Genomic DNA, 19098 nt, shown 5'->3' on the forward strand with positions numbered 1-19098 from the left:
ACAGATGAAATGTAAGGCGTTAGCTCCCTGCTTGGTTTCTCTGGTTAAGAGGAAGCATAATATCGTCCTTCAAAATAGCAACCCACAAAGTCCACTACACAGGACTCTTTTCTTCCCCTCACTCCCCCAATATAGGGCACAAATCACTTCTACCTAGAAAGCAGACCTTAAGGACAAGCTTCTTTCCATGCCCTTTCTTTGAATCTGCAAATTGGAGCAAATTCTAAACCCAGCATCTGACAAGAGCGAGACAGCCCCAGGCAGGGCAGCAAAGAGAATCACACACTACACCACACAACCTGTGCAGCAGTTACTGAAACCTGAAGCCTATGCAAACAACTCTTCAGATGCTACTGCTGCTTTCCTTGTAGCAAGATTCTTCTAATTCCACAAGCAAGGACTCAAGCAGGGCTCAAACGCAAGGATCCAAATTAAGAATTTGCCATATTTCCCTGTTCTGACCTTGTGTACAGTTGCAGAAATACTTCCAGGTAACACAGCAAATTTGCAGGGCATTTCAATCCATTTAAGTCTCTTATTTCAACAGTTAAGAAGTCTAGAACTGAAAGAGTTTACCTGAATTCACTTAATCTATACTACTTAATAAATCAGAGTGTTACAGGTATAAGAAAGTTTGCTAGTCCATGGCTTCCTTCAAGATGCAGAGCTATTTCCGCCTGGCTCCTAATATGACAGCAGAGACTGACCGAGTACTTGTAGTAAATCCTGGGAGTCACTTGTCTGAGAAAAGTAAAGAGAGAGCTTTTCCCTTATCTGAAAAAGGGCTTGTTTCATGACCCCCAAGAGCTAGACAGCCACCTTTGTGCACTTCCCTAAATCAGGGAGAATTGGCCTTTTATTTTTTAATATACAACTTAAGAGAACTGAACTGACTAATAGAAAAAGTCACTTGCCTGTGAAAACACCAGGTTTGCTTCTAAGTATAAAGCTTTACTACAAAATTTTGATTTGGATACTCAATATATTCTTTTTGTTACCTGAGGGCTCCAATCAAAATTGGGAACCTTTTGAACTAGACACAGAACAGGGACTATCTAATTATGGGAGGAGAGGAGATAAGGTGATATGTTTATGCTAAGTCAAGCAGTAGGTCAGTAGCAGAATTAGATTTCCAGCCTAAAGTCCATATACAGCGGGACAGGGACAACTTGTTTTTGACAATCTCTCAGCTTTAAAAAGGCTAACCTGAAGTCTAGTCAAACTCGATAAAAATCTGTGGTTCCATAATCACATTTTCCTTTATTTACGTTTTCTCTTTCTTGTTGCTGTGTAAAATACCCACAGTAGCCACAAGGAACCTGACTGCGCATGAAACAGTAACATATTAAAGACACCAAAACCAGACAGGAGGGAGGGGAAAGGAGAGAAAAGCAAATGGAGAAAAAGTTTCTCTCCATCTCACTTTTGGAAAATTAGGAATAAATAACACCACAAATACCTGCATTTTCACATTTCCATCTATTCTTTCAAGAGGAAAAAGAACATTCTCCTCTTTCTCCACATTTATTCACAGCATTCATAGCTAGGCACACTGTACCTCTTCCCCACTATTATAAGAAGAACATTTTAAAATACTAATTTATTCAGACTCCTACTGCATCTGTCCTCCCTTCATCTTTTGACAACAAGAAACAGATTATACAGCTTCATTATTGTTTTTAGTCATTTATACTTAGACTCTAAAGAGGCAATTAACTCCATTGTTATCACAACGCACGCAGAAAATTTCACCATCACACTGATCTCCAGCCCCAATGCACTGACTCATATTCAAACATGATCTTTTGTGTTTCACAGAGCCCTGGTGAGAACACTCAACAAAGATCCACTTGTAGGATCAGAGACTAAAGATGCTGAAATAATTTTATGTTGACAGCTGTATGTTTTAAATGATGGGGGGGTATTATTATTATTTATTTTTTAAATAAGGAAATGCCAGTTACTGGATCTCAGAAACCACATGCAAAAGCTTAGCACAAAGTTCTAAGCTACAAGCCAAGGTCAAGGACTCAAAACATACCGATGGTTMTCTCCAGAGCAAAGGCTTGGGGGCTTTTTAAAGCTGAAAGATACAGTGGCAGCCAGGAGTTCCCTGCAATACCTACCATACAGACCGGTTTAGTTGTCCTCTTGATGGGAAATAGCATACTGAAGTCACCACTTACAAAACAATGCACTGTACTATGGCATTAGCTTTCTGCTGCAGCTGAGGGGAACATCTTCCAGATCTGTTGCAACTTGAACTACTGAGTATAGCCTCAAGCTATGAGGCAAGAGAATGACAGACTAATTCCCAGCTTGCTTTGGGTAGCAATGAACAGTGCCAAAAAACATCAAATAATGCAGCAGCAGCCACTACTTTCAAATATCAGTATTTTATAAATCATTATTTGAACTAAAGAGGCAGCCCCTTTCAATACTTACCAAGGGGACACAATGGGGAGAGGGTAGGATAGGAAAATTGATGGATGAACGCTGTGCTTCTGTCTGAGGACCACTTTCTAACAAGAATCATGAAAACTTTTACTATACAAGAACTTAGAAACATGGCTGAGGGAGACACATGCCATTGTCTGTTCTTGAAACATGCATGGTCCATTAGGTACTAATATACACCAGCAGCTTAACACCAGAGTGGATAAGACCCTGAGTAGTAAGCTCACAACCCAGACCCAACACAAGCTAGCACAGCAAGGAAGAAGAGGTGATAGCTGGATTTTCTCTGCCAAAGACCTCCCACTGAGCAGGTGAGGCAAAGTCTTACTGGTTTTGCATGTGGTCCACTGTGGAGATATGACTTCACTGCTCCCCCCAAACACACATTCATTAATGGACTTACTGTTGGACAATAAGAACAAAGACCATCTGATACCAAGAAACCCCTGTGCTCATACAGTTAAAGCTTCCCTTGAGAATAGACGATGTCTGTTTCCTACATCACAACCTGCAGCCTGGCAACAGTGGAGCTGGAAGCACTGTGCCTTTACAATTGCTAGCAAGGTTGGATCATATGCGAGCTCTACTCCAGTGCACATAATCTTCTACTTAACTCAGATTATGAGTTATTTGGGGTCGAAGAGAAGAGAGCAAATACTATCCACAAAGCTATTTACAAAACTACCACTTAATGAATAGCAGATGGTAACAGACAAGCTCATCATTTCCAGGTAACTTGGGCTGCAATACTTCTCAGCAGCAGGTCCACCCCATATTGCCCTGCTGCATTCCAGCTGTACATGATTCTCCTCTGTGAATGGGAAGGAGGGGCAATTGTGCCAGCACACCAACAATTTAGCTAGAGATTTTGCTTCACTATTCAGAGGATCATTAACATTTTCCACCTCACCACACTCCAGAAAAATCTTGGTGCGCAAGAGTATATTCTTTAGTTCGATCTTCAAACCCATCTACCAGGTAAAAGAAAGGTAAAAGGAAGAAGAACAGGGGAACAACTCATCCAATATTACACAGTACACCAGCTGCAGATCACGATAAAGACCCCATGCTCTTGAACCGCCCCCAACACCTATTCAACATTGTCAGCGAACTCCCCACTATCAAATCTCACATGAATACAGTCTTCACTTGAGAAAGAGTATGTGCAAAACAGGGTGTGGAGAAGGGGAGGAGGGAATGGTTCTCAGAAGCTCACATCCTCTGCTTTATTTGGCTTAAAGGAGATTTAAGAACTAATTACTAAATGAAACAATCACTGCTGGTAACAGCCCCTCCTTCCTCTCACTTCCTGGAATTGTGTCTGGATCCCCTGACACTGCTAACACTCTACTCTGTACAAATAGGTATTTGTGCATTTACCAACACCACAGTCTTGTTCACCCTCTGGTATCTCACCTGCTTCTCTGATAAGTTTATGCTCCTGGTTACCTTCCCAATATCCTGCTTTCTCTTCCTCCAATAGAGGATTTTAGCCTTAAGATCAAGAACTGTTTAGACTTAACCTCACTTTCATCTTTCTGCCAAGCCATTTGCTGCCTCAGAATATATGCTGACTCCATATTAAGAATATTAAGCGAACCTCACAAACCTCTAATAGCTCTCTGATTCATAACCATTTAGGCAATTGGGTTTTAAACACTAGTTTTGATAGTGTTGCATGTACTTGCATTTTGATTGCATCATTCACGCAACTTAACTTGTGAGCAACTTAATCTCCAGAATTAGCTAGAGGACTTTTTCATTCTACTCAGGAAAATGAGGTTAACAAGGAAATGCTCCTTTGCCTGATTCACCAGTTGCACACCCAACTCTCCAAGGGAAAGACAGGGGTGAGGCAGCAGTGTGGCCAATACAGATTCAGAGCTTTCAAAGCACAGAAGCTCTAGAGTGTTATAAGCACAAAACAGTGGAGCTCTGCAAAGGAGTCCCATTGCTTTTGCTTCCCTTTGCCAAAACTCTTCCATAGAATCACTGTGTCAGTGATCACCCTAGGTTAACACCTACCATGCCATGATCATCTAACAGACCTTAACCCCAAGTGAATCCCATCTTGTCACTGTGACCCTAATCAACTCCTTTCTTAACTCTTTCTCATCATCCTTTACTGATGGGAGAAGAGGGGGGGAAGCTTCATTCATTGTTTTTTTTTTTATAACTTGCTTGGAGATCCCTAGAGAGGAAGGCAAGAGGAAGGTAATTAAGCCATTTGTCCTATATGCCTGTTCAACGCCTCAGATCAGCACAAAGGAGGGTTATAAGAGATTATTCAAGCATCAGTTTTAGTTCATAGAATCATGGAATCACGTAGGTTGGGAAAGAAATCCAAAGGTCATTGAGTCCAGCCTCCTCCTGAAAGGTTCCAGGTTGCTCAGGGCCATGTCCAGTAGAGTTCTGAATATCTCCAAGGATGGAGATTCCACATCCTTTCTAGGCAACTTGATTCCACTTATGAAGCAGCATTTTTACAAAGCAGCTGTTCAAATTAGTAGAAACATAAGTAATCATAAGTCTGCATCTGCAATGTGTTAATTGTAAGGGAATTTATTCCTAAGAGTCTACTAAATGCATTGATAGACCTGAATTCTAAGCTCACTCAAAAGCAACTTTTGCTTTGGAAGCTCCCAACTTCTAATCTGGTTTGATACATATTTGCACACAGAACTAGCATTCAAAAACTACAGTAGAAATGTTTTACTAGCTATTCACTAGCTGGTGCTAGCTATTTCACTGAAACCACTGAAGCTCTCCTGACTTTTGCTAGCCATGAAAATGTATTTTTAAAGCTCTCCAGGATGTTTCTGAAGAAGATACAAATTTGTCAAACTACTCACTTCATATTTCCCATTTAGAATATAAACATCTCTTAAGATCAGACTGTTTGCTACAATACAAAAATTGAATGATAGAGGATGTTCATTTTTAGGAAAACTTAAGTAAAATAAATGAAGATATGCAGTTCCTTTAAGGAGAGTGTAGGCTGCAGAATGCACACAACAAACCAGCAGCAAACAGCTGACACAGACACTTTCTCTGGCTCTTTAAAGAAAAGAAGAAAAAAAAAAAAAAACTCTCACCCTTCTGATCACATGACAACTTGGGACTGGAATCCAGTGCTGCAGCTCTAAAAATAGAACCTTTCTGAAGCTGATTAGAGATTCAAACTGAAATGTTAATGCCAGATTAAAAAGTTATGCTTTTTGTAGCTGAGGTCTCACCACAGAGAGCCTTCAGTTGCCCTCTCAACTCAGAGAAATGAACGAAAATAAAAGTCACCCACTGAATTTACAAGTGAGGCTTGGACTGGATATTGTGTTTATTCAGGAAATAAGAGAAAGAGAAAAGCAATCTTTTTGCCAAGCAGATAACACCATACTGTACTGCAGCATCAGAAGGGCTCTGTTCAACACAAAAGATCCATAGCCTTCTATGATGCATAAAAGCCTTAGATCCTGCCTGCACCCTACTGAGCTAGTGAGCAAGAAACTGGGTCGAATTGCAGAAGCTTTCAGAGGCTGATCAGCAGGTGCTTCTCTATGGAAGGCTCATGCCAATCACTCCTCAAAACACCACAGAGCCAGAGTGGAACCAGTGGTCTCCTTTCTAGGTTGTTATAAATAACATGGAAAATGCTTTGCATTTCCATGTATGCGCTTTTGTATGCCAGCTCTCACGTGAACCTGTCAAAAATCAGTATCCAGCATGCCACCCACAATCACTGTATAAATGACACACCCAACTGCAGAAGAAAACCCTCTTCAAAACACTCTGAAAGCAAAGATATCTACCCTGAATCCATGAGAGCACTCTCCCAACAAAGAGCTTAGCAGTAGATCTGCATGCTCTATGCAGGCTCAGCCAGAAGGATCAATATCCCTTCTGCATAAAGGCATTTACTAAGCAGCCTCTTGTGACTGTGTTCCCCAGCTTGACGTTAACCTTATGTCCTTCTGCCATGCACACTAGGTTCATTCTTACAGGAAACTTTAGCAACAAACTGTATGCAATGGGTGTTTAGGAAAACCACCTCTTCCTGCACAGGCAAAGAGTGCATTGAGAAGTGCTCTCTTTTTCTTCAGTTATATAATTAGCTTCTACCCTCTGTCTCATCCTCTTTCTAAGACATTTAGAAATCTAAACACACACTCTCAGTGATTCTGCCTACAAACAGCAGTTAATGCATTCATTTATCCGTACATAGGCTAGCCTATGCCACATCTGATGATCATCGCTACACTGAACATCTTTGCCCACCTAACTGCCTCCTCCCTGTTTATCCGCTCATATTATTCCTGGAGGCTCATCAAGCAATTTAGCATTACAATGCTCTAGAACGCTAAAGATAATTTATCATCCTTCAAGAGAATTGTAAGACACTGGAGAAATTTTGGCACTAAGGTCCTATACCAAATATCAGCCTAAACTTAGGCATCTCCATGTCAAAAGACTTCTTATATAGAGAGGATGAGGGATAAGATTTAAAACCTCTGTACGAGTCTGGGTTACACCTATGCAATGCAGACGTACCACACACAGGTATTCACAGCATGCACAGAGCCAGGTGAAATTTAGTGGCTATAGAAAGGTTTGCCCTTCTTTGTTTTTGCAAAGGATGTCTGTGTAATTGTGGCATTGTTCCAGCTCAGAAAAGAGACTGTGAAAACAAGGGCAATAATAAATATTCATTCCTTAAGACTCCCTATTCAGCCATTAGTGGAACAACATGATTTGGTGAGAGCAGCTGCATGCAACCATAAAATGAATAAGGAAACGTGCCAATGCTAGCACCGCAACAGTATTGCACAGGTGAGTGCCCTCTCATGCCCCTGATAAGCAACCCACAAAATTCAAGAATCCATATGATGATGGATCAATGGATTCATAATCCATGATTAGATAACCCAACAGACAAATGCTGCCCTTAAATATGGAGGGATTTGTACCCACAGACCTCAAAACAGGGGGGAAAAAGTCAAGAATCTGAGGCATAAAAAGCAACTCACTTCAAAGCATGCCATGAATCATTAGCACAACTTGAAACAAATTCCCATATTCTGCTTACAGTTCACCACAGCTACCCACTGGACTGGGTCATTCATCTGAGTTTTTTTTTTTTTTAATCAGTTTTTTTAATCAATCTTGACCTTAGTTAACACACATTTCAAGGAGTTTTTCATACAGTCTTTCAGATAAACATAACATTGTCTCCAACCTTAAAAAAACAAAAAGAAAAAAAAATCACTTATTCTTTACTAAATAATCCCCCACAGCACTGAAAGAACAAAAAGCAACATCCTGCAAGCACATGCAAGTTATAACACAACAATTCTTGCAAAGTAGAAAAAGGAAACTGGTCACTTTAATTTCACTACGCAAAGAAAAAAAATTAAATAGGCATCACAAACTGAGGAACACACATTCCATTTCAAAAACTTCTTCCAGTGTGAATAATAAAAGCAGCTTTGTGAGATGGGAATTTTGACAGCGTCACTTGAAATAAAAAACAACATCACACAAAACCTAATGGAGGTGATGTTCCCAGTGATTATATATAAAGTGGCAAGGTGGGGGAAACAGGAAGGCATTATGGATGTATTAGCAAAGAGTGAAAGATACTGAACAAAAGAGATGATATTATTACTCAATGGCACACTTGTCAGCCATTCTCTGGTATACTACGCACCATGCCAGCCAGAGAAGTAACTACAGGAGAGACAATAATACTTAGCAGAGGCTCAGCTTAGGGCCACAAAGACGCTAATGCATTGTAAAGGCCTGACTTAGATGGAACACAGCTTATTTGCACTAGCCAGAAGTGCCTTCAAAGTGACCAGGCAGAAGTAAAGAAGAATATTATTTCACAGAATCACAGAATGGTTGAGGTTGGAAGGGACTTCTGTAGATCATCTAAGTCCAACCCCCCTGCTCAAGCAGGGTCACCTAGAGCGTGTTGCACACGATTGCGTCCAGGTGGGTTTTGAATATCTCCAGAGAAGGAGACTCCACAACTTCTCTGGCAATCTGTTCCAGTGCTCTGTCACCCTCACAGTGAAGAAGTTTTTCCTCATATTCAGATGGAACTTCCTGTGTTTCAGTTTGTGCCCRTTGCCTCTCGTCCTGTCACTGGGCACCACTGAAAAGAGTCTGGCTCCATCCTCTCGACACCCTCCCTTCAGATACTTGTACACATTGATAAGATCTCCTCTCAGCCTTCTCTTCTCCAGGCTGAACAGGCCCAGCTCTCTCAGCCTTTCCTCATAGGGGAGATGCTCCAGTCCCCTAATCATCTTCGTAACCCTCTGCTGGACTCTCTCCAGTAGTGCCATGTCTCTCTTGTACTGGGGAGCCCAGAACTGGATGCAGTACTCCAGATGTGGCCTCACCCAGGCTGAGTAGAAGGGGAGGATCACCTCCCTCAACCTGCTGGCAACACTCTTCCTAATTTGCAGTACTCCCTGTACTCGCTTCCAGCCTTCCCTGACAACTGCTTCTCTCTCTTTTGCCCATTTTTATCTTTGCAGCGTATTTTATCTCTTTCAAAACACCTGGCAGTCCTAATGACTTGCCACATTCACTTCTGCTATTCTTTCTATTCAGGTTATGTGGATGCAACCTGTTAGATATGCTACCACTCATTGTTCTGCCTTAGCAATACAAGATGTTGCACTGTGTGGTATTACATCTTTGGTTGAGAACTCCTCAGAGAATCCTATAGTTTTTGAGCAGTAATCATACTTTATTGAACACCAACTTTACCTGTTGCAATAAAAACAGAAAAGAGACACAAGGGTGCCATGAGCACCATGATAGGATTAGAGATGTGTTAGAGATTGCTAAAGCAAGTTGGATTAAGTATCATGACCCCATGTGGCTGGAAGGTCCTACAGATCTGCAGAAAGAGAGCACAGATTTAAGTCTACCCCTTGAAAAGGAGAGGCTCCTTATCTGGTTAGTAAGGTACTATGTTACTCTGAGGAAGTCAGGTTTTGATTCCCAGCTACCCGAGAGTCCTCTTTGCAACTCTGCCCAGTTCACGAAACTTGCATATTCCACCTCTTTATATAAAGTGAGGATATTCTGGAGTTATTTTTGTCGCCGTCTTGCTTCAGATCATCCCTGGCTCAGAAAGCTTGGGTTTTCTTACTGTATCCAGAAGAGCACTAAGCATAACAGGGTCCTGTATTTGGTCAGATCTCTATAACCTCAGAGTAAGTTATAAACTCTTAAATTGAAATGACAAATACAAAAAGATAGCTCTGAAGCAGAAGATCTAAGAATAAAGGGCAAGCTCTCTCAAAACACGATTCTGGCAGGAAGTGCTAAGGTAGTAGGGCATTTTAGAGATAGTTTAAATTATTAAAACCTAGTTTCACTTTAAAAATGTTCCTTATCCTCCAAAAACTTTAACTATATATAGATATAAAAAGATATTTAAATAAAGAACAACATATATTGACACTTATTGTAAAAGCACATAAATTCAGTGACAAATTAAACCGGGGGGGTATAAAAGTCAATTTTCATAAAATGCTTATGATTAAAAAGAGAAAACAATCTCCTTGAGCCAACTGTTTTAGCAGATCATAAATAAAAGAAGATTTAGTGCAAAATCTTTTAAGCCTCGTCAAACATGACTGCATAATTTATCTTTCATTACTTGTTCCGCACCAAAAGAGCGGATCTGAAGGCAGTCAATATAATGAAAAGTGGTACAAAAGATGCCAACAAACACCACCTTCACTGCAATTGAAGTTCTCATTCATCCCAAGGCTGTACTAGAGTTGCCTTCGCCGCAAGCATAGACAAAAAAAGAATCACAGCCTGAAGAAAGAAAAAGATTCCATCAGAACACCTCCCTCCTACCAATTACATTGTACACACATATATATAGCTAGTCTAGGCTTCACTGGTACTGTACTGTGTGAGTACAGTTTCCAGTTTTATTTTTTGTGTCACAATCTGACAAAATTTCAAATACCTGTAAGCCAGCACTGCTACAAAAACCCAGCACTCTATCACTGGTTTCTGCCCTCCATGTCCCATGTACTTCTCCTTCGTACCACAGCAAGTATCTGTAGCCTATGCAAAGGCTGGGGAACCCACTTTGATGTCATGTTAGTTTTCAGCCAGATTGGTTCCCCTGACCCAGTTTGCTGTGGAGCCAGACAAACTTCCATGATAGTACAAAGGAGAGGAAACTAGAAGCTTGGTAGCTGTCAGCAGGCAAGACTGCTCCTTTCTGCAGCTGCTCGAGCTTGAAGCATTAATGAAATACATTTAACACTGCTCGTTTGCTGTCCCAGCTAGTATTGCCCTCAGTAGAGGTTTGAACAGGAGTTCACTGATGTTCATGGGTGCCATTTCACCTTTGGGGAATCGTATTGCACACTATCTTCCACTCCTGCTGCGGTTCCTACAGAGACTACATACTCATCCATGGAGGCCACACAAGACTTTAGTTCTCTGATGTTGACTTACAGGCAGAGCAGCTTGCACCTCTCACTGTAACCCTTGGTTTCTCCTCCTGCCAAAATGAAATGGACTTACTACCTTCACAGAATGCTTTATAATGGGGGTAAAGAGACCAGATTAACAAAAACCGCAGGCACAGAGAAGCTGGGAAAAAGGTTGAGTCTTCGCAGTCCTCAGACTCTGCCATTTGTTCTCATCAATACTACCTACTCCCTCTGAAAGGATTTGGAATAAAACAGGCCAAACTATCCACAACAAGCAATCTAGCCACATTGCCAGTCTTCAGTCTTTCCTATTAATTCCCCTTTCCTCTATTCCCCGTGTTATTTAGTGAATTATTTATGTGACTATACTACCATCTCACAAGTGTTAATGAATCTATTCTTGTAACTGTCCCAAGTGACAGACACATGTCATCATGTCCACTGAAAAGGCAAGGAAGTCGCAGTATGAAGGGACAGGTCAGTTGAACCCAAATTTCCAAGTCTCAGTCCAATATCTTAATTATAAAACAATAAATATTAAATAGCCCCCATAAAACTGAGTAGTTCTTCTCAAAAATGACCTGTGAAAACAAGCAGAAAAAGAAGACAGGCTACTGCCAGCAGCAAGTTTGTTGTGGAATGCCCATTTGAAACAGCTGGTTCAGATTTTGCTTTCCCCAGGGTGCAATTATCTTCAAAACTCCAGAGCAGCAAACTCTCAAAATAGCACTTACAGGCAACGTTCACACAGAGTCAAAGCAGAGAAGCAGCCTGTTGAAAATCTAAGCCTATGCAGGCTGAACTCAGGTCATGACACTTGTATACTGAGAACTATGTACTAATTCACTGAGACACTGCAGCTTGTAACACACACTCTAAGTGTCATTCTCCAAAACGGTTCTGAAGTGGAGAATTGAAAGACAAGGTTCATGATGCTTTTTGCTAATTACCAACAGTTCTCACCCCTATTGGTGAGCAACAGGAGAGACTGCCCAACTTGTAATGATGTTGGCCGCTTCACCTACCACATACTTATACTACCCATAAAACTTCTATTCTTATGCAAAGCAAACCCCGATCATGGTAACATACCTTCCCTCAGCATAAAACTTAATGTATCAGTAAGTCCTGTAAGCTATGTTTCCAGTCCTTTCAAAGTTACTTAGGAATAATTAAAAACTACAGGAAAGCCCAAGATTTCACATCCTGCCCAGGGTGTTTTAGGATAACACAACTATTATTTATCAACATGCAAAAGCATCACTTTGCAGCCACCAATCTTAGGCCTCAGGCCAGAAGTGGAATCCCCTCCCTTTAAGCCTGAAATTTGTCTACTCTGTACTGAAATGGACAAAGAAGAATTTCAAGGTACTAAATCCAAGCTACTTTTAACACAGTTAGCTCAAGCAGTGACAACAGCACTAATGAACATAAGCTTCATTACAGTTTGTGTGTCACACTCAGGATTCCAGCATTTCCTCTGGCAGCCAGGCCACACTTAAGCCCACACTGCCACAAATTATTTCAAGGGCTTTCCACACTAACAGGATTCAAGTATATGCCTTTTTGCTATCACACATCCAAAAATGGCATGCAGACAGCCCCTTATCTCATGACTCATGATTACAGCAAACTCTTCTCTATCAGTCAGACAGTACCTAGTAATACTCTGAAGGATGATTGACAAAAATGAGATGTAAGCTACAGCCACGTGCAGCAGCACAGCAGGTGCATCTAGCATACCTCTGTCACTGCTGATGACTGACTTCAGTAGCTGAATTGAGTGCTGATTATTGGGTCTTTCCAAGGAATTGCTGCATGAAGTGTCAATGGCTGATGAGGTTACAAAGTGTGCAACTCAAGCTGACACTGAGTAAGGAACAGGAGTCTGAAAAGCTGACTGGCAAAAAGGACCTGGTCAGAAAAGTAAAATTTCAGAAAGAGATGAAGTCACAGGACATTACATCTGTGTATCCAGTGGTTTCTATTTCAGAAACAGGCCAACAGATTGGAGTCAGGACACTACAGTCTGTTCAAGAGTTTGATACAATGCAATTTTTAGGAAATTATATACTCAAATACCCAATACTGTAATATTTGATGGTAAAAGTCATGCCTAAACCAAAAACAAGCACAAATACTACAGTTTACCTGACTCAGTCTTAAATGACTTATCAGCTTCAACACAGGGATGGATCTGACCTGGCCAGAGCTCTAACTGTGATAAAGGAGGATAATTTGAAAGGGAGGGCACAGTAAATGCTTCAGAAGGATTTTATAAAAATATAATGAGTGATAATCAGACCACTGTGCTCTACATTCTCATCCAAAATCCCATAAGGTTAGTGAGCAATCGCCCATATCTCTTATTCAAAATATTTATCATCAATAAGAACAAAGCCCAGAGACAGCAGATGTCTCTTATCTTTGTGTATTTTAAAATGGCCAAGTGCCCAGGCTGTTATTTTTTCCCCCAGGTTAAGACCTTGTTTCATAGCAAGATTAACAATAAATTTGAAAGTTGTAAGCTCTTCAGGGACTGAATATTTTCAGTGGAAAGGCTGACATTTACATACATCAAACCGCAGCCATTAAAAAAAAAAGGGGGGGGGGAGAACCACAAGAACAGCCGCTGTTTCTCTGCAGATAAAAGAACATGCAGACACATTGACAATCCTCAAACCATCATGTGTATGCATCTATAAAAGCAAGTAAATGAAGCTAGAGTCACATGTTCTTACACTGCCTTCAGAATTCAACAGCAAAGCCAGCTTCTCAGCTAAAGGCTATTGCCAGGGCACTGTATTCAGATTACTAGATGTCAAGCAATCCATTTTCAAAGGCACTATCACCAATCACATATTGTAACCTTAAGAATCCATTTCCTGTCATAAAGAGGGGGTGGGAGGGAGGAAAACACGTCAGAACTATGTTATTCAGTCTCACTACGATCTCATTGTTGTCACCAATAATGCTGACATGATCACACATAAACGATTTAATTTTCTTCCCACTGTAATTATTCTGGCATCAGTGCAATTTCACAGCATATGATAAAAAACATGCACAATACTTGCCCTTAAAAAGGTGACATCAGTTTTACTTTAGTCATTTTTTTGCTCAAATACCACTCTTCAGATAACTATATTTTCATCTAAAAACAGTCTCTAAATATCGATGCACAAGTATAACAAAGATTCCAGATACACACGGGTCCTCATTTTAGCAAACAGATAACTGTGTATTTACATTTTGCAAGAATTTAGATGCCCACCTTCAGCATGCGCCATTTTGAGGAGGTAGGTGTGCTTTCTGCTAAAAGAACAGGAAAGGAGATTAAGAGATTTTCCTTTAAGATTATGAAGGAAAGGTGCAATGTCAAACTAAGGCAATGATGATGCTGACTGAGCTGTCCTTCGGGAATCAATACTAGTGCAATAAACTCCAGGAATGAGTCAAAGGACTATGCCCATGGCCCTAATCCCTCAGATTCTACCAAGACAACCACTTTCAATATGGAATGAAGCACCTATCTAGAGCAAAACACTACATGGAGTGAAATCACTCTCTGAAAGCAAGGCAGAGCAAGGAGAATAACTGCTTGAAAATGCATCCTACCTCTTTGCTTTTGGGTCAGAATGACTTTCAGCCCTTTACAAAGAAGGCAAGAAAAAACAAGTTCAACATAAAGGCTTTAAAAAGCAGAGCATTTTTTCCTAATAAAATACAAGTTAAGAGAGTGTATTTCTACCATTCTGTGTAACTACTGGATGTGGTAGCAACTCTAAACCTCTTATTACAAGTACTTAATTCACTTTCAATAAAGGTGTCACACAACCATGATAGATACAGTGCCAGCTCCAAACAACACAAAACAAGAAATGCTAAACATACACGAAAGCAATCAAGATAAGACTCAATTCTTATTCATTTCTGAAACAGTTTCTTTATGCTCCCTTAAAAGTATCTGATTAGAATTCTAAAGCTAGGTCAAAAAAATAGCCACGAGTGCTCATCAATACCCCACAGAAAATATTACTTACAGACAGGTTAAAATAATTGCTAACAAAGAGATGAATGACAATCAACTTACATGAGAAACATTCACATCCCCCAGAAGTGGCTGCCATACTCCCAGACTCAAGATACTTGGGAGAGAAAAGAAGCTATTCATGAGTTTATTTAGTATGGTCCCTATGCAGAAACCTCAAATGCTTTTTATAGATGGTATCTCTCTCCCCTTAGGTTATTTGTCTAGACATATTTTAATTAAATGGCATAATTCTGGTCACTGATGTGGTGAAAATTACTTAGTTTCTTTTAATCAGGTCTGTTGGTCTACATTACTCTAGCTTCCAGAAGTATAATTCACAGCACATGACAAGTTAGCAAGCAGTATGTTGTACTGAATTCACGCAATAGTGCCTTGTTGCCTGCAGACCTACATAATGCACACAGGCACAAAAGTGGAGATTACAATCTCTGTTTACCTCCAAACCACATGCAAAAAGGTAATTCTCCCACAGAATTACATAGAAAATCTTAGAAGACCACATATCCTTTTTTTCTGCGGGAAGCCGCTTGAAGCCTTCATTAGTCAGTTTTGTGTATACGCTTGAAGTCTACTATACCATTCACAGAGATCAAGTTAATGCACAATTCCCAACATCTTCCATCTAGTCTCCAAGGCAACCGAGAAGGGGATAACACAGGAATATATCTCACAGCTGTTTCAGCAACGCAACACATGGCCTGGACAGTGGAATGCTGATCACAAGATAAAGCTGCTCTTGTCCATGCCCCTTCAAAGTCTATTACCCCATTAGGAACAACATGCTACTGGTGTAGGGGAAGCACAAATATAGCCCTCTAACATTTTCCAGGAATAGCAACACTGCAAGACAAACTTCTAATATAACAAAAAGCTGTGTCAGAGCTCTTACATTGAGACCTAGCTCTAAATTCCACCCACTCTTCAACTTCAAGGAATAACTGGGTCTAAATTTTGTTTAGGCATTGAAAAGTAATATACGGCTTGTCACAAAATCCCAAGCCAGAGACAAATTAAGAAACAGGTAGTCTTTGGATGCAAGCCCATACAGGATGGTGATCATTCTAACAGATTTTTGCCAAGATAAGCCAAAAATATTTGTTTTCACCATCACAAACATGTTCCAGTGGAGAAAGCAGAACACAGAGACAAGTTCCTCATAGCAAAAGCTAACCTCAGCATGCTATTCTATTTCAGGCTAGACTGCAACACATTTTACAAAAAATTCTACTATTTCATGTGAATTATGTTGTCACTCGGCCAGTTTTTTTTTAAATGGATTCGTGCATTTAACATGCATTCAACATCCTTGTAAAACCAGATTAAGAGCCGTGTTGCTCTGAGAAAACTGAAGTCATCAAGACAGCTGTCAGTACAGTATCAATAAGCCAACCTCCCTCACTCCATGAGTGGTCCCTTCAGTTTACAAAAGGAAGACACTGGCAGGGGCAAGATAAAAATGTTTGTTTTATTCCTATTATGCTACTCCAGAACTCTAAGCAAAAAGAAAGCTGCAGTGGTCAGGGACTCACTTTGGTACCTGATACAGCCTTTTGAATTCTTTATAAAGCAGTATTTCTTCAAGCTATTGTTGTTCACTGCATTCTTAGGAGAATATACAGCAGTACTGAAGGATGCAGATTTTCTACACATGCAAATGCAAGAGGCTTTGGGTCAATGTGGTGACTGCTCACCTATCAATGAAGGACAGACAGGGGAAAAGGTTAGAGAAAGTCAGGCTCTGTCAGTTGCATCAATCTCATCACAGACACTCTCCTGACCATTCCTATTTCAACAACAAACAATACAGAGGAAACAGAATTCACATTCAACAGAATTCACACATCCGCTCATGCATAATACTTCAGACAAGGGCTTTTAAATGCCGAATGTGGTCAGAGAAGATTACAGCCATCTTCTCCTAAATAAAATTCATTCTCAAATTAAGCCAATCAGACAAACTGGGTACACAATTGCCCCTTGTAGTTAGTCCCATTCTGCTTCCTTTCCTTGTTTTATTTCTTGTAAATCTTGTTTTTATCATAGGATATGAATTAATCAGAACACTGCTACCCTCCAGCTATCATCTGGCAATCTTGTTAATCACTGAGAATGAAACTAGAACTCCTACCATCCTGAGCAGTGAAATATGGATGGGCCCTTTCTATGACACTTGTCTTTGGATAGAGAAGACACTCCACCCACAACCAACTCTGGGGTCTGTCATTTTCTTCCACAAAAAGATCTTTACTCCTACTTTTCCAGCCACTTAGAATGGGACTGACCATTCCACGACGTGAAATTTTACTATTGGGCAGCATGGAAAACTCCCCATCCCTCTGAGTCATGCTGCATCAAGGCTTTCAGGCAGTTTAGTCTAAGGTGGACTGCAGCTAGGCAGCTCTCTGCAGACAACTGAAACAGATACAGCTGCAAGCTACATCAAGCATAGCATACAGGCTACAAAGGTCTTGTATAAGGCAGACCGTGCCTAGGCTAAAATGTCACGGACTGTTTGCAATTTCAAGTAGTTTCTAAGTCCACCTTCCCCCGGAGAACGCTCAGCCCATGCAGCAACTCCCCAATACCACCTTCTCAGTACTGGAAAGTACCCTAAATATCCGTGGGGGGGGGGGGTATGGACAAGAGCCTGCCACCTTCTGGAAATTTCATTTTAGAGTATTCAGGCCAGCACCACAGTTTGGCATTTCACAGAAAATGTCAAAGTTCAGCTATGAGTCTATGGTATTGAAGAGTTTTGATTTGGCCCTAGCAGTCAGGCATATAAAACTGCCATCAGAAAGTCAGAGGACTGCTCAAAAGCTGCAATGAAAAGAACCCACAACACTTTATTCCAGCTTTTCTCCAAGGGCACCACAGCCTTTCCCATCATGTCACCAAATCCTTACACCTCATTAATGCAGCAGGAAGCATTTGCCAACAGCTCTTAACAGCATCCATTTAAGGAAAATAGAAAGGTCTAAGACATTGAACCATTCTGCTAAGATACCCCTCAAATGATAGGGAGCAGGCTTGCCAAGAACTGACATCCATTAAGAAATTGCGCTTCTCCAAATATTGCACTTATGTAACTATTACCTAGCAGCTGGTAAAGCACAAAGGCAAAAACGTTCCGGGAGGGGCACCTATTAACATTCTAGGTACATGCTTTTTGCCTGCCTAGCTCTGCCTGTTTGGTTCCTCACCTCCCACACTTTGAGAGTCATTTCAGCAGCCTAAGAGGCTGCTTAGAGAAACAGTTCAGATAAAAGCTGTTTAGATTTTATGCATCACAGGGAGAGAACTGAACCTTTTCTATATGCAAAAGGGACAGAACAAGGAAAATGCAAACCCTTCATTCCAGATCTGTCCAAGCCCAAGTAAATTTGGCTTCTAAATAACTACTTGCAGGTTTAAATACAGAACTCAACAGAACCTCTGTCTTAATTTACTAGCTAATAATGCTTTGTCTACTACACTGTGGGAAGAGGGGGCAGGGGAGAAACACAGGGCCCAGTTACTTTTATTTATTTATTTTTTTTTTAAGCAGCATTTAAAGCTCTCAAACTGAAAGCAGGCTCTCATTATCCTGGCACCATACAGAAAGAGATAAGCCTTCTGCAGGGAAAGCTATTGTCTAAAACACAAGATGAAAGACTTGTTGCATCCTTTCCAACAGATGGTAAGCTGAGGCAGAGAACTGTGTGGCAGGGTTTACAACTGAACTCAGGTCTTCCAAGCGCTGAGTAATCACCTTAGCCACAGACAGCCTTCCAAAGAGTCTCTACCACTCTTACAAACATGGAATTTCACTAAGAACTAAACAAACAAACAAAAAAAGCAGCCATATCTACCCACAGGAAATTCACATTTTCAGTTTGTAACAAATATTCCCCCTTGCTTCTATTGTCTTAATGTTGCAAGCTTCACTCAGAAGATTACTACAGTAATTGTAAAGTACATTGTGCCACCCTGTTGGTTCTTCTGGATTTAGTGATTGCATTTTCCCTAATCTAGAGATCTCTAACCCCTAATAAGTATATTAATTGTATTAATTATCTGATTGGATGTTTTATTCATTCTCAAAAGTATTTCTTAGCAGATAGGTATCATCAC

At 40.6% G+C, this 19098-nt stretch overlaps 2 protein-coding genes across 17 annotated transcripts in view; both read right to left on the reverse strand.

Moving 5' to 3' along the window:
- Nucleotides 1–14241, reverse strand: part of DVL1 (dishevelled segment polarity protein 1) — a 74374-nt gene extending 60133 nt beyond the window's left edge. For both annotated transcript variants that reach the window (XM_026073900.1, XM_026073899.1), the window contains exon 1: nucleotides 14181–14241. In XM_026073900.1, coding sequence (XP_025929685.1) covers nucleotides 14181–14221 — 41 coding nt within the window. In that variant the 5' untranslated portion in view covers nucleotides 14222–14241. The remainder of the gene's footprint in view (nucleotides 1–14180) is intronic.
- MXRA8 (matrix remodeling associated 8) overlaps nucleotides 1–19098 on the reverse strand; it is a 114594-nt gene that overhangs the window by 10926 nt on the left and 84570 nt on the right. The gene's annotated exons all lie outside the window — the stretch shown is intronic.

Source organism: Apteryx rowi, unplaced genomic scaffold, assembly GCF_003343035.1.
Source record: "Apteryx rowi isolate R43461 unplaced genomic scaffold, aptRow1 scaffold_38, whole genome shotgun sequence".
Classification (NCBI taxonomy): Eukaryota; Metazoa; Chordata; class Aves; order Apterygiformes; family Apterygidae; genus Apteryx; species Apteryx rowi.